General features: G+C 43.0%; 1 protein-coding gene across 3 annotated transcripts in view; it reads right to left on the bottom strand.

The window, feature by feature from the left end:
* Positions 1 to 2043: 2043 nt before the first annotated feature.
* LOC110527703 (rho GTPase-activating protein 40) overlaps positions 2044 to 22501 on the bottom strand; it is a 36751-nt gene continuing 16293 nt past the window's right edge. For all 3 annotated transcript variants that reach the window (XM_036983194.1, XM_036983192.1, XM_036983193.1), the window contains exons 4-15: positions 19653 to 19758; positions 18533 to 18690; positions 12928 to 13093; positions 12687 to 12778; positions 12473 to 12550; positions 12138 to 12297; positions 8526 to 8608; positions 6522 to 6737; positions 6179 to 6322; positions 5794 to 5930; positions 5549 to 5604; positions 2044 to 3376 (exon numbers count right to left, since the gene is read on the bottom strand). In XM_036983194.1, coding sequence (XP_036839089.1) covers positions 3261 to 3376; positions 5549 to 5604; positions 5794 to 5930; positions 6179 to 6322; positions 6522 to 6737; positions 8526 to 8608; positions 12138 to 12297; positions 12473 to 12550; positions 12687 to 12778; positions 12928 to 13093; positions 18533 to 18690; positions 19653 to 19758 — 1512 coding nt within the window. In that variant the 3' untranslated portion in view covers positions 2044 to 3260. The remainder of the gene's footprint in view (positions 3377 to 5548; positions 5605 to 5793; positions 5931 to 6178; positions 6323 to 6521; positions 6738 to 8525; positions 8609 to 12137; positions 12298 to 12472; positions 12551 to 12686; positions 12779 to 12927; positions 13094 to 18532; positions 18691 to 19652; positions 19759 to 22501) is intronic.

The following is a 22501-nucleotide window of genomic DNA, read 5'->3' as shown; positions in this document are numbered from 1 at the left end:
TTGATTGGTAAAAATTTTGCTTGGGGCCGACGAAAATACCTGGGAGGTTGTCCAATGCCTCGCAAAGAAGGGCACCGATTGATAAATGGGTATAAAAAAAATATTTTAAAAAACACTGAATATTCCTTTGAGTATGGTGTTATTAATTAGGCTTTGGATGATGTATCAATACACCCATTCACTACAAAGATACAGGCGTCCTTCATAACTCAGTTGCCAGAGAGGAAGTAAACTGCTTTCATAATGAGGCCAATAGTAATTTGAAAATTTGGATGGATTGACAACTTTGTAGTTACTCCACAATACTAACCTTGTAGAAGGAAGCCTGTACCGAATGAAAATATTCCAAAACATGCATCCTGCTTGCAAAAAGGCACTAAAGTCATACTGCACAAAATGTGGTAAAGAAATTAACATTTTGTCCTGAATACTGAGCATTATGTTTGGGTCAAATCCAAGACAACACATCACTGAGTACCACTCATATTTTCAAGCATTAGTGGTGGCTGCATCATGTTATGGGTATGCTTGTCATCGGCATGGACAAGATCATTATTTTTGGGATAAAAATAAATGGAATAGGTAAAGGTAAAATCCTAAAGGAAAACTTGGTTCAGTCTGCTTTCCAATAGACAATGGGAGACAAATGACAAGGCCAAATCTACAGTTTGGTTGCTTACTAAGATGACATTGAATGTTCCTGAGTGGCCATGCTTCAGTTTCGATTTATATTTATTTGAAAATCTATGGCTAGACATGAAAATGGTTATCTGGCAATGATCAACAACCAACTTGACAGAGGTTAAATCATTTTTTAAAGAATGATGGGCAAATGTTGTACAATCCAGGTGTGCAAAGCTCTTACACGTGTAATTACCCAGAAATACTCACATCTGTAATTGCTGCTAAAGGTGTTTCTAACTCAGGGGGTTGAATAATTAAAGACATATTAGTTTTATTTTTCATATTTAAAAAAGAATGTTAGAATTTTTCTTCCACTTTGACATGACAGAGTATTTTGTGTAGATTATTTAAAAAATTCAATGAAATACATTTTAATTCCACTTTGTAACTCAACAAAATGTGGAAACAGTCAAGGGAGTTGAATACTTTCCGAAGGCACTGTACCTACTGTAAAATATGGTGGTGGATCTTTGATGTTATGGGGTTATTTGCTTCCACTGGTCCGGAGGCCCTTGTTAAGGTCAACGTAATCATGGACTTTACCCAATACCAGGACATTTTAGCCCAAACTTAGTTGCCTCTGCTAGGAGGCTGAAACTTGGCAGGAAGTGGATCGTCCAGCAAGAGAATAACCTCATGCACACATCAAAATCCACAAATAAATGGTTATAATATTATTTGTTACACAAAATCTCGTTCTCTGAACAATTCAATTCGAATAAAATAATATAATTTCCTATTTTTTTTAGTATACGATATAGCTCAGTATTTGAATGATTTATTTTATACAGTCATTTATGCTCATCTTTATTAAGGGTGTCAGTCATTTCAGACCCCACTGTAAATCAATGGTAGGTTGTCATGTTGTGGAAAATAATGTACATGGTGGTCACAGGAGGTTGGTGGCACCTTAGGACAGGCTCGTGGTAATGGCTGGATAGGAATAAATGGAATGGTATCAAATACATCAAACACATGGGTTCCATTTGTTTGATAGCATTGCATTAGCTCCATTCCTGCTAATAGTATGAGTCGTCCTTCCCACAACAGCCTCCAATGATGGTGTTGCATACTGTCTCTAACATCTGAGCATCATCAAAAACGTGTAAACACTATTAATACATTTCATATACAGTACCAGTCAAAAGTTTGGACACGTACTCATTCAAGGGTTTTTCTTTATTTTTTACTATTTTCTACATTGTAGAATAATAGCGAAGACATCAGAACTATGAAATAACACATATGGAATCATGTGGTAACCAGAAAAAGTATTAAACAAATACAAATATATTTCATATTTGAGATTCTTCAAAGTAGCCACCCTTTGCCTTGATGACAGCTTTGCACACTTTTGGCATTCTCTCAACCAGCTTAACCTGGAATGCTTTTCCAACAGTCTGAAGAATCTCAAATATAAAATATATTTTGATTTGTTTAACACTTGAGTAGGCGTGTCCAAACTTTTGACTGGAACTGTATGACATGTATTTTAAAGAGGAACGGATGACAAATGGGTAATAGAAATAGAAAAAGAGGGATGCAGAAGTGCATCAAAATACAACTCATCAACCAAGGTACTGTATAAGAGCAATAACACTGTAAAAAGCCCCCAAAAAGACTGGATGAGCTCACATGACTTATGTTACTAACTATTTCAGCAACAAACATACCTATTCATTTCAAAGGACAACATTCATGACTACATACACGTACATACAGATAGACACATCCAATCAATTATAAATAGTCAATCAATCCATCGCCAGATTCAATACTTAAAATCCTTCATTCATCAAAAACAAAAATGAGAAAACAGAAACGAAGTCCAGCTTCACTCTCTGTTATTAAACAACGGTTCCCTTTATGGGGTCCAGTAGTAATGTCCTAAAGGCTGACCTTTGACCCCTTAAAGAGAAGAAGGATCTCTGTCCTCTGCTCTGATTAGGGCTCTTATTGAGAGTCTACAGGGACAGGGCCCAAAGGCCCCAGAAAGAACAGAGCCAAAGTCATACAGAAGGGACAGGACATGGGGCTATCAGCTCATTAGAGTCTCTGACTGTCCCTCTGTGAAAGAGACAAAAAAGGAAAACAGATATACTGTACATGTTCCACTCCCATTCCTTTTGTGATCAAATGTCTGAGAAGAAGGAATGGAGAGCTAGCAAAAAGAAAGAGAGAGTGAGAGAGAGGGAGTGAGAGAGACTCTGTGGCTGCTGTTGTAAGCAGCGGTGCATCAGATCCCCATCTGGGTTCCTGCGGATGCTGGGAGGTGATTGGCTGAGAGCTGCCAAGCCAAGAAGAAGCCTCAGCCTCTCTTCCATCTGAAGGTGTGGAGGTGGAGTGTTTTTGAGCAGTAGCTCCCCCTCTCTGTCTCTCTCTGCTTTGCACCTCCTAGTCTGGCCTCCCCTGCATTGAGCAGAGGAAAGGGGGAGAGAAGGCTCAATGAGAGGGCTCAATATTGAGGTGGTTTGTTTTTTTAACAGCAGCAGCAACTTCCTCCTCCTGGTCTCTCTCCTCCTCTGGCTGGCTCTTGAAGATCCCTACTGGTCTCTCCCTTTGCCTGCGGCTGTCTCTTATTGGTGCAGCCCCCTGGTGGTGACCAGTGGTTTCAGTTTGATGACCCATTCCCCACTGGGGTTGGTGTTGTACAGGTCCAGGAGATGGGTCTCTGGGTCTAGGCAGTGTTCACCTATGGGACAGAACAGAACAACACAAGGTTGATTCAATACTGAAGGACAGATTTTGTAATTTAACAATCAAACAGGCAAAGCATCAATACAGGACTAAGATCGAATCGTACTACATTGGCTCCGACGCTCATCGGATGTGGCAGGGCTTGCAAACTATTACAGACTACAAAGGGATGAATAGCCGAGAGCTGCCCAGTAACACGAGCCTACCAGACGAGCTAAATAACGTCTATGATCGCTTTGAGGCAAGTAACACTGAAACAAGCATGAGAGCATCAGCTGTTCCGGACAACTGTGTGATCACGCCCTCCGCAGCCGATGTGAGTAAGACCTTTAAACAGGTCAACATTCACAAGGCCGCAGGGCCAGACGTATTACCAGGACGTTTAGTCCGAGCATGCGCTGACCAACTGGCAAGTGTCTTCACTGGTATTTTCAAGCTCTCCCAGTCTGAGTCTGTAATACCAACATGTTTCAAGCAGACCACCATTGTCCCTGTGCCCAAGAACACTAAGTTAACCTGCCTAAATGACTACCGACCCGTAGCACTCACATCTGTAGCCATGAAAGGCTGGTCATGGCTCACATCAACACCATTATCCCAGAAATCCTACACCCACTCCAATTTGCATACCGCACCAATTTGCATACCGCTGCTGCTACTCTGTTATTATCTATGCATAGTCACTTAAATAGCTCTACCTACATGTACATATTACGTCAATTACCTCGACACTGGTGCATCCGCACATTGAATCTGTACCGGTACCCCCTGTATATAGCCTCCACATTGAATCAGTACCAGTACCCCCTGTATATAGCCTCCACATTGACTTTGTACCGGTACTCCCTGTTATAGCCTCCACATTGACTCTGTACCGGTACCCCCTGTATATAGCCTCCGCACATTGAATCTGTACCGGTACCCCCTGTAAATAGCCTCCGCACATTGAATCTGTACCAGTACCCCCTGTATATAGCCTCCACATTGAATCTGTACCGGTACCCCCTGTATATAGCCTCCACATTGACTCTGTAACGGTACCCCCTGTATATAGCCTCCACATTGACTCTGTACCGGTACCCCCTGTATATAGCCTCCGCACATTGAATCTGTACCGGTACCCCCTGTATATAGCCTCCGCACATTGAATCTGTACCAGTACCCCCTGTATATAGCCTCCACATTGATTCTGTACCGGTACCCCCTGTATATAGCCTCCACATTGACTCTGTACCGGTACCCTCTGTATATAGCCTCCACATTGACTCTGTACCGGTACCCCCTGTATATAGCCTCCACATTGACTCTGTACCGGTACCCTCTGTATATAGCCTCCACATTGACTCTGTACCGGTACCCCCTGTATATTGTTATTTACCACTGCTCTTTAATCATATGTTATTCTTATCTCTTATTTTTCAAAGGTTTTTTCTTAAAACAGCATTGTTGGTTAAGGGCTTGTAAGTAGGCATTTCACTGTAAGGTCTACACGTGTTGTATTCGGCGCATGTGACAAATACAAATTTGATTTGATTTATACAGGTTACTGTCATTGAGATAAAATGTATTCTGCGAGAGAGATGTTGATAACAGTTTGAAACAGTGTTTTCTGCTTTACTGTCAAACAGGTGCCAACTTTGCCCCTGGCGCAATCATGTGAATGGGAATGGTTAAGTTCCGTGAATGCACGTACAAAGGAAATAGTGTGTTTGAGTGGTTGGGTCTGTGAGAGCACAGTATCATACAGTAGATACATGTGTAAGAATTTGTCTGCTCCGATAACTGCAGATGTACACAGATGGCTCGCTCCCCCCCACCTGCTCCCCCTCTCTCGGCCTCTCTCCCTCTCTATGCCCCTTCCCTGTATCCAGTTCATTGCGTAAGACCTGGCCAGTGTAATCAGTTCAATGAGCAGAAAGACATGCAAATGTCAGAGTCACTCATGTAATTTTCTAATGTGGCTCTCAGCCTGAGAAGATAGCAAACCTGGATTCAATGCTAGATTAAATCGTGTATTTAGCTGTGCTTGATTGAGCTCGCCTGTTGAAATTGAACCAATAGAAAGAAAGCAAACACTGAAAGTATTTGAAAGAATTCAAATAGTATTTGAAGCAGGGTCTGGTAAATAGTCTTATTACGGAGCAAAGGTTTGTGTTGTGGTACCTACCGATATTTCCTCCCACTTCATAGATGGCACAGTCTGGGTGGGATACCGAACCGTTCCTATGATAAAGTACAAACGGATGCAATTGATTTTGTGAAACACCTTCAAAACTTCCACATTCTCCATTTCTACCCAGTGAGTAGGCAATGCAGTATTTCTGAAGTATTAGCTTTCTAAAATTGTGTGTTGGTCTATAGGGATTTATACTAAATACATTTGATTGATTGATTGATTGTAGTGTACTGTACCTCTTGGTGTTGTCAGAGCTGCAGAGGTGCCTGTGGAACTGAGCCAGCAGGTCTGAAGCCCTAGAGCTGATGTTAACCTGCACCTCCATGGTGCTGCTCATCAGATCTCCCACCTGGATCTTCACTGTACGACACGGCTGGTGGGGGGAGATGAGGGAGGGGATAATAATCCATTTGTGACGACGGAAATCTTTCTGACATTTTACATTTGCATCATTTGGCAGTCATCCAGAGCGACATACAGTCTTCTGCTTATTTTATTCACATCCTTTATATGGGTGACCTTCGTTGAGATTAAAAATCTCATTTACAAGTGACAATGGCCCAGGGTCTTCTTCTCCCAACCAACTCCACAACAAACATCCTGGCCAGTTTGAGAGCCTACCTCTGATGAGTTCTTGTCAGGTTTGTCCTTGCTGTCTTGGTGTATTTTCCTCAGCAGGTTCTTGATGCGTCGGTCGTAGAACTGGTACCTCCGGTTACGGTTCTCATTCAGTTTTCGCACCTGGCTCATCAGGAAGTTGGGGATCTATAAGGGAGAAGCAATTTCATGAATTCACCCGGTTCAGCTGTTTGACGGCATTTTGTTTACAGTGAGTGTGAGTTGCGTAACGTGAACCTACCACCCATCCTAGATGCTAAGGAGGAAGAAGATTAAAAAGATACTTGAATGTTGTGTTTGTGTTTTGTTTGATGTTGGTGGTAAAGCCTGGAGGTCTTTAACTTACGGTCCAGAGCAAGTCCTGGTAGCGTATGAGGAGCCTCATGATGTCAGCAGCCTTCTCGGCCTGTCCCTTCTCCACCCCTGGCCCCCCGTCAGTGAGGCGGGAGGGCACGGCTTTGTGGAGGAACAGGTTAGGGGCCATGATGGTGGACACAGCCCACAGGTTCATACGGTTCCTCCTCTCTCTGGACACCACCTTACTCAGAAACTCCAACAGAGCCTGTCAACGTTGACATTTTGTTGTTGTTGAGATTGATATGGTTGATTTGAATGGTGATAACCATAGGGAGATGTTGTTTTGTCTGATATACACTGTGGATTTTCCCTTCTGGGGAGAAATATAATTCTAATTAAAAAACAATGTTCACACATTTTTTAAACCATCAAGGCAGGAGCATAACAGACGTTTATACTTTAAATTGGATCAGATACTTTGAGTCATCCATTAAAAACTGTTAGATAAAAGTGGCCTAGTTATGTGAAGGTATATATATATAAGCTAGAAACAGAGTGCCCTCTCATGCCATACATGGAGGAGTTAACGCACACTTACAGAATATATTATGTCAGCGAGACATATCATATCATTAATGCCCCTCCTACATTATGTTATGTACAGTGCCAACAGAAAAGATTCATACCCATTGACTTATTCCACATTTTGTTGCGTTTCAGCCTGAATTCCAAATGGATTAAATATTGTGTTTTCTCCCCCATCTACACACAATACCCCATAATGACAAAGTGAAAACATGGTTTTAGTAATTTATGCTAATGTCTTAAATGAAATACAGAAATATCTAATTTACATAAGTATTCACACCCCTGAGTCAATAGTTTGTAGAAGCACCTTTGGCAGTGATTACTTTTACTGAGAGTTGTACTCAGTGTTGTATTGGATTTGCCCCAAACATAACACTTGGTATTCAAGCCAAAAAGTGAATTGCTTTGCCACATTTTTTGCAGAATTACTTTAGTGCCTTATTGCAAACAGGATGCATGTTTTGGATTATGTTTTATTCTATTCAGGCTTCCTGCTTTTCACTCCGTCAATTAGTTTAGTATTGTGCAGCAACTACAATGTTGTTGATCCATCCTCAGTTTTCTCCTATCACAGCCATTGAACTCTGTAACTGTTTTAAAGTCACCATTGGCCTCATGTTGAAATCCCTGAGCGGTTTCCTTCCTCTCCGGCAACTGAGTTAGGAAGGACGCTTGTATCTTTGTAGTGACTGGGTGTATTGATTCACTATCCAAAGTGTAACTAAGAACTTCACCATGCTCAAAGGGATATTCAATGTCTGTTTTGTTTTTTTACCCATCTACCAATAGGTGCCATTCTTTGCAAGGCATTGGAAAACGTCCCATGTCTTTGTGGTTGAATCTGTGTTGGAAATTCAAAGCTCGAGTGAGGGACCTTACAGATAATTTGTATGTGTGGGTTACAGAGCTGATGTAGTCATGAAACAAAGAATTTATGTGTCTAATTAAGCAAATGTTTACTCCTGAACTTATTTAGGCTTGCCATAACAAATGGTGTGAATACTTATTGACTCAGGACATTTCAGCTTTTACATTTTTTTGTTATTTCTAAAAACATAATTCCACTTTGACATTATGGGGTATTGTGTGTAATCCAGTGACAGAAAACGTATATTTAATCCATTTTAAATTCAGGCTGTAACACAATTTTATTTTTTGAAGTCAACAAGTGTGAATACTTTCTGAAGGAACTGTAAAAGTGTGAATACTTTCTGAAGGCACTGTAAAAGTGTGAAAGTTCAAGATGTGCATGAGATTTAAAGTGCATCGCTAATAGACATTTGGGTCCCTCACGGAATAACTTTAGTCTACTACCTAGTAAATCCTTTAGTAGCCACTTCCAATTCAAATACATTCTCTGGTTGAGTGCATGCAATCACAGTCCCGAGCCATTGTATTTATTAGGAGTTGACTGTATGAACAAATCTCTATTGAGCTTCCTCAGTTTGAAAATCCATCAACATACCTTTAGTGTGTTTCTGTTGGGTTCAGGCAGAAGAAGAATGAGAAGGTTCAGAACATGTAGCTTCTGTTTCAGCTCAGGGATGTCTGGATAGGAGAGGACAGAGAATTACTATCAGTATGCTATTTTTGTAGAGCAAACAGAGGATGAGGTGTGAATGAACTGACCAGACAGAAATGTATGTATAAAACAATACAGAAAACAATCAACAGAAAGGCAGTGTGTGAATGAACCAAAATACTGTACATCTGAACTATGGCCTGGCTGGTCTATGGGTAATGACGCAGCTTCCGGCACACATGCAGTGTCCGCATAGGTTTGAATTTGACCTACTGCCCTTTGACACAATCTCTCTCTCTATCAGTTCAATAAATTCAGAATATAACTCAATATACAGGACCAGTCAAAGGTTTGGACACACTTACTCATTCAAGGGTTTTTCTTTACTTTTACTATTTATAGTGAAGACATCAAAACTATGAAATAACACACATGGAATCATGTAGTAACCAAAAAAGTGTAAAACAAATCAAAATATATTTTACATTCTTCAAGGTAGCCACCCTTTGCCTTGATGACAGCTTTGCACACTCTTGGAATTCTCTCAACCATCTTCACCTGGAATGCTCTTCCAACCGTCTTGAAGTAGTTCCCACATATGCTGAGCACTTGTTGGCTGCTTTTCCTTCACTGTGCGGTCCAACTCATCCCAAACCATCTCAATTGGGTTGAGGTCGGGTGATCGTGGAGGCCAGGTCATCTGATGCAGCACTCCATCACTCTCCTTCTTGGTCAAATAGCCCTTACACAGCCTGGAGGTGTGTTGGTTCATTGTCCTGTTGAAAAACAAATGTCCCACTAAGCCCAAACCAGATGGGATGGCGTATCACTGCAGAATGCTGTGGTAGCCATGCTGGTTAAGTGTGCCTTCAATTCTAGAAAAATCACAGACAATGTCACCAGCAAAGCACCCCCACATCTCCTCCGTGCTTCACAGTGGAAACCACACATGCAGAAATAATCCATTAACCTACTCTGTGTCTCACAAAGACATGGCGGTTGGAACCAAAAACCTCAAATTTGGACTCATCAGACCAAAGGACAGATTTGCACTGGTCTAATGTCCATTGCTCGTGTTTCTTGGCTTTGCAGCAATTCGACCATGAAGGCCTGATTCACGCAGTCTCCTCTGAACAGTTGATGTTGAGATGTGTCTGTTACTTGAACTCTGAAGCATTTATTTGGGCTGCAATCTGAGGTGCAGTTAACTGTAATGAACATATCCTCTGCAGCAGAGGTAACTCTCTGTCTTTCCTTCCTGTGACGGTCCTCATGAGAGCCAGTTTCATCATAGCGCTTGATGGTTTTTGCGACTGCACTTGAAGAAACTTTCCAAGTTCTTGAAATGTTCCAAATTGACTGACCTTCATGTCTTAAAGTAATGATGGGCTGTCGTTTGTCTTTGCTTATTCTCTTTGCCATAATATGGACTTGGCCTTTAATCAAATAGGGCAATCTTCTGTATACCACCCTTACCTTGTCACAACACAACTGATTGGCTCAAACGCATTAAGAAGGAAAGAAATTCCACAAAAAGGCACACCTGTTAATTGAAATGCATTCCAGGTGACTACCGCATGAAGCTGGTTGAGAGAATGCCAAGAGTGTGCAAAGCTGTCATCAAAGCAAAGGGTGGCTACTTTGAAGAATCTCAAATCTCAAATATTCTTTGATTTGTTAAACCCTCCCGTTTTGTTTGTTTTCATATTGAATTAATTCTGTCTTCCCGGTCCAAAGTCACCGCCCCATTTATAGCTGATTATAAATCCATAATAATACATATATTATCACCTAATATTGTGTTAGATCTTTTTATCAACTTAAGTTCTTGTGAACATTACAAGTTTTGAACTTCTATTTGCTATTTATGGCCTGTAGGCCTTATTGACCTGAGCTCATACAACTCGTTTTTGAGTAAAAAAACAGCATAATGTATGGATTATTTTGACTATAACAAGTACTCAGATGAAACACAGTGTTATTTATCACAGACTGTTTTGGGTCAAAGTTTAACATGGACAATCTCTTCCTCACCATTGTCATGATCAAAAGATATGATCAAGAGTCTCACATACAATATATTGTTTGGTCACTGTGCTGCCACAGAATGAATTGTGAGCAAGGCCTCAAAAAAGCTTTATATACCAGAGCTGTGAGAAAAGTTATATATATTATTGAAACAATGTTGAGATTGTTTGTGACAATGCCAGCAGGTGCGGTTCCCGTGGGGGAAAGGTTCTAATGGGGAAAGGTTCCTGTGGGGGTTGCCAATGGAAGCCAAGAAGTGGAATGAGGTGTGTGTGTGTGCTCAAACACACATGCATGTGGGGGTCTGGGAGAGGAAGTGTGTCCATCTGATGAATGGCCATCTGCCTGAACTCAATTTTATACACTAATTGTAGTCTCACCCATTCATTTCTAATGACCAGTCATTTTGGACCTGGAACACCTAAGGTGTTAAATAAATCAAGTGAAATAAAACACCCAAAATGTAATGAAAATCATCTAAATGTATTTTGTGTGTTGAGATGCCCTGTGTGGACAAAGTCATGGAATCTTATGACAATCAGATTAAATTAACTCAATTTCTCAGAGAGAAAATGTGTAGATCGGTCCAATTCGAACAGAACACAGCAGCAGGGTTACTACATGATGTGTTATTACATACATACAATGTAGAAAATAGTAAAAAATTAAGAAAAACCCTGGAATGAGCAGGAGTGTCCACATTTTTGACTGGCACTGTATATGTATGTATGTATGTATGTATGTATGTATGTATGTATGTATGTATGTATACACATATATATACACACACACATATATACACACACACATATATATACACACATACATACATACATACACACACACATACACACACACACACATATATGTGTGTGTGTATGTATATATATATTTTTTTTAAATAAATAGATCTGAACTATAATTTCCTCTCCTTTAGCTCAACAATGATCTGATCTGCAGACAAAGAGGTGTCTACAAATGATAAAGATTCACCTCACAAGCTAAAGGCCGAGCTAGTCATCATCAATCAGATCGTTATTTATTATGGTAGTCTATCATTACATAATTTCTTTGCTGACATTCAATGGTACAGGAAGCGATTGCATTATTAGCATATTCCATTAGAACAGCTTAAAGGCTATTAAGTTGTTTATCTTCTCTTAGACCTTTAAGTACCAAGTACAAAAGAGATAAGCGTTTTTATATTCCGCTATCGATACAGTAGCAAAGACTTAGGTAATTATGCTTCGGGCTTAGATAGTTATGACCATGCACACTACGGGTTGCGTGACTGAGCAAGCAGGGTTATATTCTGCTATCGATACAGTAATGACACTCAGACACGTTGCCATGCTATTTGCACAGTATGCAGGTCTGTGAAGGCCCGAGTAAATCACAGGCTACATCATCATGAGCGTGTTACTCTGACTAATGGGTGACCGCTGAATCAGCACATGTCTTGGTGCACATGGAGTTGATGCCGTGTAGGAACGAGCTGGTGTATGGTTTGTGGTTGCTCTGGCTCACCCCTGACAGCGCTGAACGCGTTGAGGTGCTCTGTGGTGAGCAGTGGAGAAGGCAGCTCTCGAATAAACTTCTTCACTAGCGCTGCAGCATCGTTGGGGCTGACCTCTTCCCAACTGAATCCTCCACTATAGAAGTTCTGCTCCAGATCCTGCTGCAACTTCTAATAAAAAAAAACACGGGACAAAAACAGACAATAGGTATAGTTCTGTGCGCTATATCCTCAGTCATATTCCTTCCTTCCATATACTCAGAATATGCCATGGCCAAGAAAGGGACAGGGAGGATATGAATGATTGTGGGGAAAAAAGTGTCTGTTCATTCTGAAATGATCTCACCTTGATTCTGGACTGAGAGCCTGGAACCCGCAGGATGCCTTCTGAGTCTACTCCGCTCTTCTCCAGGAAAGAGAGCAGCTGTAGAGGAGAGAGAGAAATAGAACTAAACCTAAGAAGGGCAGTAATCATGTAGGTCATCATGCTCTTGCACAGGTTTTCAATATACAGTAGATATTAGAAATGGGATGATGTTAACTAGAGCTGTTTAGCTTACCGCCTGCAGGATGAGAGGAGTGGTGGCAGTGGGATTGATTTTCTGATCATTCTCCAACAGCATGGCCAAGGGGACCCCATACAAGGCGCTCTCTTTGAATGAGAGAGCGAGAGAAAGGTTAGCATAGCAATCCTATACAACTTTGCATTCTCCTTGGGCTTGACACATGCGTTTAGCAGCAGAGACAGGTGAGGCATGTGGTGTGCATGCGTTCATGTCATGTTACAGGGAGTTCACATACCTAGTATCTTCCTCTTGCAGATTTTGTGTCTCTTCACGTCGAGCTCCAGCAGGTCGCAGAGCGCTGTCATTTCGATGAGGGCCAGCTGACGAACTTTCTTCATGTCCTGATTGGACAGGTCATGGATACGAGTCACACCCAGACGACACTGAGGGCAGGTCATCCTCTGTATGTGAGGGGGGGAGAGAATATAAGCAAGGGATCAGAAACAGTTTGTTTTTGTTAGACATCTCTACATTTTTTTTCTCTCTCTCTCTGTGTATGCAATGACTATAACTCAAATAATGAAAACAAAGATATTGTTGGCCTTGTGTGTTTACTTAACGTGTTCCATTTCAAATGCTCCTTCTGTGTCTCACTACGGGTAATGCCTCACAGGGGAGGAGTCTCAGGAAGATCCCCCCCCGGTGAATGATATACGCCATTCCCGTGGTGTTGTCTGATCTGATCAGGACATGGGCTCCCGAGTGGTGCAGCGGTCTAAGGCACTGCATCTCCGTGCTTGAGGCGTCACTACAGACACCCTGGTTCGAATCCAGGCTGTATCACAACTGGCGGTGATTGGGAGTCCCATAGGGCGGCGCATAATTGGCCCTGCGTCGTACGGGTTTGGCCGGTGTAGGCTGTCATTGTAAATAAAAATGTGTTCTTAACTGACTTGCCTAGTTAATAAAGGTTAAATAAAAAAATACAAAATTCCCCTCCAAGAAGGGCAAGGGTGACAGGCGAACTGTCCTGAGCTCCAGCACACTGCCACTCCATGTGGAGCTCCAGAGTCCGCTCGCTGCCATACCTCTGAAGACTGCCCCCCAACCTGCTAGCAAGTCATCGCTGCTCACAAGCTCCCTGTGGTGAACTCTGTTCAGTGTTACTCCCTCCAACAGGTAGGAGGAGTGAGAGTGCCATTTCAACAGAGTCCTCACACATGCATTTGTCGCTGACAATGTCTGTGTCGTCTCTGGTATATATGGTGATATTGGAACCATCGCTGGAGTGGCCTGCTGTGAAGAAGGCCCAGCGGAATCAACAGAGAAGCTGACGTGAGGAGGCCAAGTGTCTTCTGGCACTCTAATACGGACACGGCTTGTCCAAGCCGGAAACGGTCTACGTAGGCCTGTATCTTCTCCAATCTCACCTGAGGTAGACGTGCTCTCATAAGAGTTGAGTCGATCAACAGGTCTTCTCCCTGTTCAGGGTGAGGCACAGGTCTTGAATGAGCTTCAAGATTATCTTTGTGTCTGCTGTAGCTTGCTCTCTTGATTGAGCACACACCAGCCAGTCGTCCAGGCAGTTCAGCACTAGAATATCCTAGGACACGACTGTGTCCATGCACTTTGTGAACGGACGGCAACAGCGAGGCCGAACGGGAGGACTTTAAATTCGTAAGCCACTCCTTTGAAGGCAAACCGGAGGTCATTTCATTGATCTCGATGAACAGGAACGTGAAGTACGCATCCTTCAAGTCAAGCGTGGTGAACCATTGGCCGCTCTAGACTGCCTGATACCCGCGCTGGCGTGAGCATCTTAAACTTGAGCTCTTTTAAACATTTGTTGAGGCCGTGCAGGATCAGGATCAGCCGAAAGCTGTCATCCTTTTTTGGAACTATGAAATACGTGGAGTAGAACCCACTTAGCTGTTCTAGTAGCTCTACCTTTCTGATTGCGTCCATGCTCAGGAGCGAGGCTATCTCCACCCGGAGCGTATCCTTCCTCACCCCATTTGCCACCGAGATGACCCAGATGCCTCTGTAGGACGGTGGTGTGCATTGGAACTGGAGTTTGTATCCCCCCAGGACTGTGGCCAGTACCCAGGGAGACTCCACCTTCCTCTCCCAATTTGCCCTTTGGGCCTGGAAGAGACAGCCAAGGCAGATCGCGAGCAACTCAGGGGGACTTTCAGGGCCCATCCTTCTTAGCCATGTAAGGGTGGTCACGATGCCTGTGCTTGTGCTGTCGGGGTGCAAAACGCCAGGTTCCCATTTCCCTACCCTCATACATAGTTTATCTAGCACCCAGTTTCTTTGTCCCAATTCTATGATCTGGTCCATGAGATGGCATTGAGACAGGCTAGATGATGGTAGTTGTAACTGGACACAAGTAGCCCACAAGCTAAAGCTCTACCCTCTGTACCACTTTGTGTTCAAGCCAAGGCTGGACAGGTAAAATTCAGTCGCCACCAAGCACTGTTCCCACACCATGCTTACAGCACTTCACCTCCAGAAATATAATGCTATTTTTCCCCCTTGCCAAGGGGTACAGAGACGTGTGATTTCTATAGGGAGCGACTCTCCATAAAAGCCGCCAGAGGGTGCAACCAGACCGGCTTAGGGGCCTGTCCACAGCGGCAGAGAGGATTAGGGCACAGCTCACATGGTGCCTGGCCCTGCCCCCTCTCATGAAGAAGACAGATTTTTCCCTCGCCCACTATCAGAAGAGGGCTGCTGCTGATTTTCTAGAGCCCTATCCCCCAGGCAGTGACCAATCGTTTGTGCCCGCTGTTTACTGTTTGGTCCATCTGTCACTTACATGCTTCAGAAATGTGACATCTGTAAGAAGGAGGGTGAAGCCTTTGAACTTCTGTATACCCCGCAGACCCAGGCCCCATGGGGAAAAAACAAAGAATTCAATTTTTTTGCTCCATTCCAGACGTACTCTGCTTTCTACAGGACCTTTTGGACGATGAAAAAAACTTTTTTTCATTGTAAAAGGTGTATTTGGCAGCCATCTCTCCCTGATCTGATGTTTTATGAAGGTCGGGTGTCGCCTACGTCTAATAGACAACAGCTGGTATCCATCCTGGTATCTTTTTGTTATGCTTGAGGCCATTTCACAGCCACCGTTCGAGCCGCTGGAATGCGTGGAAATTTGATTTCACTCCTTTAAATCCACATTACTATTAGCCATTACAAGTGGGTAGGAGAGCTGCACGCATTGTCAGCCCACCACTCGTGTCTGTGCTTTGCCCCAGGCTTATCCGAGGTTACATTACAACCTAACCCCGCTTTTGTGCCTGAAGTCAGTCGTGCTTATAATCGCCTCACTTTAGAGCTGTTGGCCTTTCATCCACCACTCTTCTCCTCCATGGAGGAATAACATTTCCACCTCTTTCCAACTCCACCTCTACAGTTGAAGTCGGAAGTTTACATACACTTAGGTTGGTGTCATTAAAACATGTTTTTCAACCACTCCACAAATTTCTTGACTTGTGTAGTAGGATTCAATCTTAGTCCTGTATTGACGCTTTGCCTGTTTGATGCTTCGTCTGAGGGCCTAGTGGGATTTCTTATAAGCGTCCAGATTAGTGTCCCACTCCTTGAAAGCCGCAGCTCTAGCCTTTAGCCGGGTGCGGATGTTGCCTGTAATCCATGGCTTCTGGTTGGGATATGTACAGTTGAAGTTGGAAGTTTACATGCACTTAGGTTGGAGTGATTAAAACCTGTTTTTAAACCACTCCACAAATTTCTTGTTAACAAACTATAGTTTTGGCATGTCGGTTAGGACATCTAGTTTGTGCATGACACAAGTAGTTTTTCCAACAATTGTTTACAGACAGATTCTTTCACTTATAATTCACTGTATCACAATTCCAGTGGGTCAGAAGTTTACATACACTAAGTTGACTGTGCCTTTAAACAGCTTGGAACAGCTTCTGATGGGCTAATTGACATCATTTGAGTCTTTTGGAGGTGTACCTGTCGATGTATTTCAAGGTCTACCCTCAAACTCAGTGCTTCTTTGCTTGACATCATGGGAAAATCAAAAGAAGAAAAATAAATCTAAAGAATCATCCAAGACCTCAGAAAGTATGGTTCATCCTTGGGAGCAATTTCCAAACACCTGAAGGTACAACATTCATCTGTACAAACAATAGTACCCAAGGATAAACACCATGGGACCATGCAGCTGTCATACCGCTCAGGAATGAGACGTGTTCTGTCTCCTAGAGATGAACGTACTTTGATGTGAAAAGTGAAATTCAATCCCAGAACAACAGCAACGGACTTTGTGAAGATGCTGGAGGAAAGTACAACAGTATCTATATCCACAGTAAAACGAATCCTGTATCGACATAACCACTGCTCCAAAACTACCATAAAAAAGCCAGACTACGGCTTGCAATTGCACATGAAGACCAAGATCGTACTTTTTGGAGAAATGTCCTCTGGTCTAATGAAACAAAAATATAACTGTTTGGCCATAATGACCATGGTCAATTTTTGGAGGAAAAAGGGGGAGGCTTGCAAGCCGAACACCACCATCCCAACCCTGAAGCATGGGGGTGGCAGCATCATGTTGTGGGGGTGATTTGCTGTAGGAGGGACTGGTGAACTTCACAAAATAGATGGCATCATGAGGCAGGAAAATTACGTGGATATATTGAAGCAACATCTCAAGACATCAGTCAGGAAGTTAAAGCTTGGTCGCAAATGGGTCTTCCAAATGGACAATAACCCCAAATGGGTCTTCCAAATGGACAACTTTGGAAGCATACTTCCAAAGTTGTGGCAAAATGGCTTAAGGACAACAAAGTCATGGTATTGGTGTGGCCATCACAAACCCCTGACCTCAATCCTATGTAAAATGTGTGGGCAGAACTGAAAAAGAGTGTGCGAGCAAGGAGGCCTACAAACCAAAATTCACCCAATTTATTGTGGGAAGCTTGTGGAAGGCTACCCGAAACATTTGACCCAAGTTAAACAATTTAAAGGCAATGCTTCCAAATATTAATTGAGTGTATGTAAACTCCTGACCCACTGGGAATGTGATGAAAGAAATAAAAGCTGAAATAAATAATTCTCTCTCTATTATTCTGACATTTCACATTCTTAAAATAAAGTGGTGATCCTTACTGACCTAAGACAGGAAAATTATGAAATGTCAGGAATTGTGAAAAACTGAGTTTAAATGTAGTTGGCTAAGGTGTATGTAAACTTCCGACTTCAACTGTAGATGGACAGGACGAGAGCCCTACAAAAGAGCGATCAGCACTGTCTCTTGGGCACCTCCCCACGCAGGGAGACCCATTTCTCTCCGGCGTTTATCCAATTGGATAGTGGAGGCTATTATAGTGGCATAGAATAGCAAGGGTTTACCACCTCCGGAGATCCCGAGGGCTCACTCCACCAGAGGTATGGCTGCATCATGGGCATTGCTCAAAGTGTCTCTGTTCAAAAGGTCTGTAATGAGGCATGTTGGGGAACTTCATGAGGTTCTACTGACAACGTCACTGCGCCCTTGTTAATGCACATGGAGCTTAGTGTCGGAACTTCTGAGGGTTGATCCTGTCTAGACTTGGCTTCGGAGAGTATATGAACACTAAGGGAGTTGTTTATATCCCCATAGTGGGGCAACGAACAAGTAATTTAAATATAACTTCAAGTTACTTACTGTAACCCCGGTTATATAATATTATGAGTGAGGTGTCTCACTGCGTTTTACTTCAAGCTCTGCGTGAGAAAGACAAACATGTACTAGAAGTGAAGATGTACTTTCTTTGTCTTATACTTAATAATGAATTATATCATTTCCTAACACTGTTATCTAACATACTGTACGGGGGGGGGGGGGGGGGGGGGGGGGGGGCGAGAGAGAGAGACACTCTTACAGGCAGTGTGCCGTCCTCCTTCCTCTTCCGGCCGTTGTTCTGTATCTGTGGCAGCATGGCCTGTTTCAACAAGATGGCCGCCTGTTCACAGTATGCAACTTCTGTGATGAAGACATCCTCTTTAGGATCTCCTCCATGCTGCTGCTCCAAGCTGACCTCTGGCAAACATACACATGTTGATGTGTTAATGAATGTGTACAAAAATATACAAAAATTATGTTTATTGTCACAGACTGTTCTCTCTGCTACCGCACGGCAAGCGGTACCAGAGCGCCAAGTCTAGGTCCAAAAGGCTCCTTAGCAGCTTCTATCCCCTACCCATAAGACTGCTGAACAGTTAATCACATGGCTACTCAGACTATCTGCATTGACCCTCCCCCCTTTTTTTAAGCCACTGCTACTCGCTGTTTATTATCTCTGCATAGTCACTTTACTCCTACCTACATGTATATTTTACCTCAACTAACCTGTAACCCCACATTGACTCGGTACCGGTACCCGCTTTATAAAGCCTCGTTATTGTATTGTGTTACTTATTTATTTATTTTTTACTTTAGTATATTTAGTAAATATTTTCTTAACTCTTATTTTTCTTAAAACTGCATTGTTGGTTAAGGGCTTGTAAGTAAGCATTTCAGGCAAAGGTCTACTACACCTGTTGTATTCGGTGCATGTGACCAATAAAACTGGATTCAATATGACAGTGAAATGTGTTGTTTCACAGGGTCAGCCATAACAGTACGACGTCTCTGGAGCAAATTAGGGTTAAGTGCCAAGATCAAGGGTACATCGACAAATGTTTCACCTTGTAAGCTTGGGTATTCGAACCAGCAACCTTTCAGTTTTAGACCTAACGCTCTAACGCTCTAACCACTGGACTACCTGTCGCCCTAATAGTGTGCCTCATAGTAGTCATAATGGTTAGCATGCTGGAGCTATCTCAGGTAATACAACACAAGTAAATGTTCGCTCAGTGCATGCTGATCCCGAAGGGGATCTTAAATTAAGTGTAGTTTATTATGGCTAGCAAGGCCAGCTAGTCTGGGGAGAGAGAGTTCAGGATTCATCTGAACCAATCAGAACAGAGGATGTGGAGTAGGAATGTGGAGCTAGCTGATACCTTGTCGTAGGGTCTTGGTGATAGTCTCCATGCTGTCCTCTGGTATAGATGATATAGATGCGCTAGGTTCTATAGGGTCAGGGTCTTGAAACTTTGGTAGAGGCGTCTGCATGGGGAGGATAGAAGGCATCAATCAGAAACAATGGGGTTGAAAAGCTACTGTAACAGTTGACCTGATTTGTTGTTTTTATTTTTATATACGATTGTGGCCTACACTTAAGAAAATACCAATCCCAGAGAGGATAACACATGAAAGCATTAAACAACACTTATTTCCATTGTGATCCTAGTTGTCGTTTTGCATAATTTCACTGTCAGATGAATAGAAGTAGGGCGAGAGAAGAGGTGTTTTCTAGTGTTAAATAACTGATATGATCAGAGGAACAGCAGTTCCACTCCCATCTCGGGGCCGCTCAGAGACGTGATTTCCTTTTATTCTGATAGGTCAACTGTCTTTCTTAATAGAGTCAGTTACAACTGTTCTGCTCCTTTGAGAATGGACACCAGTGGAATGAATTAATTAGACTATTTAACAAAAGAGATAAGGTGTTTTGCATTTTTTTCATCTTTGCTGATGTCTACTTGACTCAGCAGTAGCTGCTGGTGCAAAATCAAAGAATAAAAGACTGATTGAATGGCGCAGGTGGAGGTGGCTGCCATTTACCATTGTGCTATTGTGTGTATGTTTTCACATTATTTGTAACTTATTTTGCACATAATGTTTCTGCCGCCGTCTCTTATGACCGAAAATAGCTTCTGGATATCAGGACAGCGACTACTCACCTCGTACTGGACAAAGATTTTCTCTTTAACGAGTCGGACGCAAAGGATTGACTTCAGACAACCGACAAGGCCAACATCCCCATCATTCGCAGGAGAAAGAGACGGAGATATCAGGGACGTAGGTCGGGGTGCCTTGTAAGGATCCAACGGCTAGTGGGTAATCTACCATCAGCCCTATTAGCCAACGTACAATCATTGGATAATAAAATAGACGAGCTACGATCACAAATATCCTACCAACGGGACATTAAAAACTGTAATATCTTATTTTTCATCGAGTCGTGGATGAACGACCACATGGATAAAATACAGCTGGCCGGTTTTACGCTGTATTGACAAGATAGAACAGCTGCCTCCGATAAGACAAGGGGTGGCGGTCTGTGTATATTTGTAAACAACAGCTGGTAAACTAAATATAATATTAAGGAAGTCTCGAGGTTATGCTCACCTGAGGTAGAGTATCTCATGATAAGCTGTAGACCACACTATTTACCAAGAAAGTTTTCCACTTTATTTTTCGTAGCTGTCTATTTACCACCCCAAACCGATGCTGGCACTAAGTCCCCACTCACTGAGCTGTATAAGGCCATAAGCAAACAGGAAAATGCTCACCTAGAGGCGGCGCTCCTAGTGGCCGGGGACTTTAATGCAGGGAAACTTAATCCATTTGACCTCATTTCCACCAGCATGTAAAATGTGCAACCAGAGGGGAAAATCTAAAAATCTAGAGACACGTACAAAGCTCTCCCTCACCCTCCATCTGGCAGATCTGACCATAATTATAGTCTCCTGATTCCTGCTTACAAGTAAAAACAAAATCAGGAAGCACCAGTGACTCGGTCAATAAAGAAGTGGTCAGATGACAAAGATATCGTCCCCACAGTGACCATACGTACATACCCCAATCAGATGCCATGGATTACAGGCAACATCCGCACCGAGCTAAAGGGTAGAGCTGCCGCTTTCAAGGAGCGGGACTCTAACCCGGAGGCTTAAAAGAAATTCCACTGCCCTCAGACAAACCATCAAGCAGTTAAAGCGTCAATACAGGACTAAGATTGAACCGTGCTACACTGGCTACGATGCTCATCGGGTGTGGCAGGACTTGCAAACTATTACAGACTACAAAGGGAAGCAGAGCCACGAGCTGCCCAGTGACACAAGCTTACCAGATGAGCTAAATTACTTCTATGCTCACTTCGAGGCAAGCACCACTGAAGCATGCGGACAACTGTGTGATTACGCTCTCTGTAGCCAATGTGAGAAAGACCTTTAAACATGTCAACATTCACAAGGCCGCAGGGCCAGATGGATTACCAGGACGTGTACTCCGAGCATACGCTGACCAATTGACAAGTGTCTTCACTAACATTTTCAACCTGTGCCTGACTGAGTCTGTAATACCAACATGTTTCAAGCAGACCACCATAGTCCCTGTGCCCAAGAACACCAAGGTAACCTGCCTAAATGACTACGTAGCACGTCTGGAGCCATTAAGTGCTTTAAAAGGCTGTTCATGGCTCACATCAACACCATTATCCCATAAACTCTAGACCCACTCCAATTTGAATACAGCCCCAACAGATCTACAGATGCAATCTCTATTGCACTCCACACTGCCCTTTCCCACCTGGACAAAAGCAACACCTATGTGAGAATGCTATTCATTGACTACAGCTCCGCGTTCAACACAATAGTGTCCTCAAAGCTCATCAATAAACTAAGCACCCTGGGACTAAACATCTGCCCTCTGCAACTGGATCCTGGATTTCCTGACGGGCCACCCCCAGGTGGTAAGGGTAGGTAACAACACATCTGCCACGCTGATCCTCAACAAGAGGGCCTCTCAGGGGTGCGTGCTCAGCCCACTCCTGTACTCCCTGTTCAGCCATGACTGCATGGCCAGGCACGACGCCAACACCATCATTAAGTTTTCAGACGACACAACAGTGGTAGGCCTGATCACCGACAACAACGCGACAGCCTATAGGGAAGAGGTCAGAGACCTGACCATGTGGTGCAAGGACAACAACCTCTCCCTCAATGTGACCAAGACAAAGGAGATG

This window comes from Oncorhynchus mykiss, chromosome 7, assembly GCF_013265735.2.
Source record: "Oncorhynchus mykiss isolate Arlee chromosome 7, USDA_OmykA_1.1, whole genome shotgun sequence".
Taxonomy (NCBI): Eukaryota; Metazoa; Chordata; class Actinopteri; order Salmoniformes; family Salmonidae; genus Oncorhynchus; species Oncorhynchus mykiss.
The sequence above is the reverse complement of the archived record's forward strand: the minus strand, read 5'-3'. Positions and strand labels throughout refer to the sequence as shown.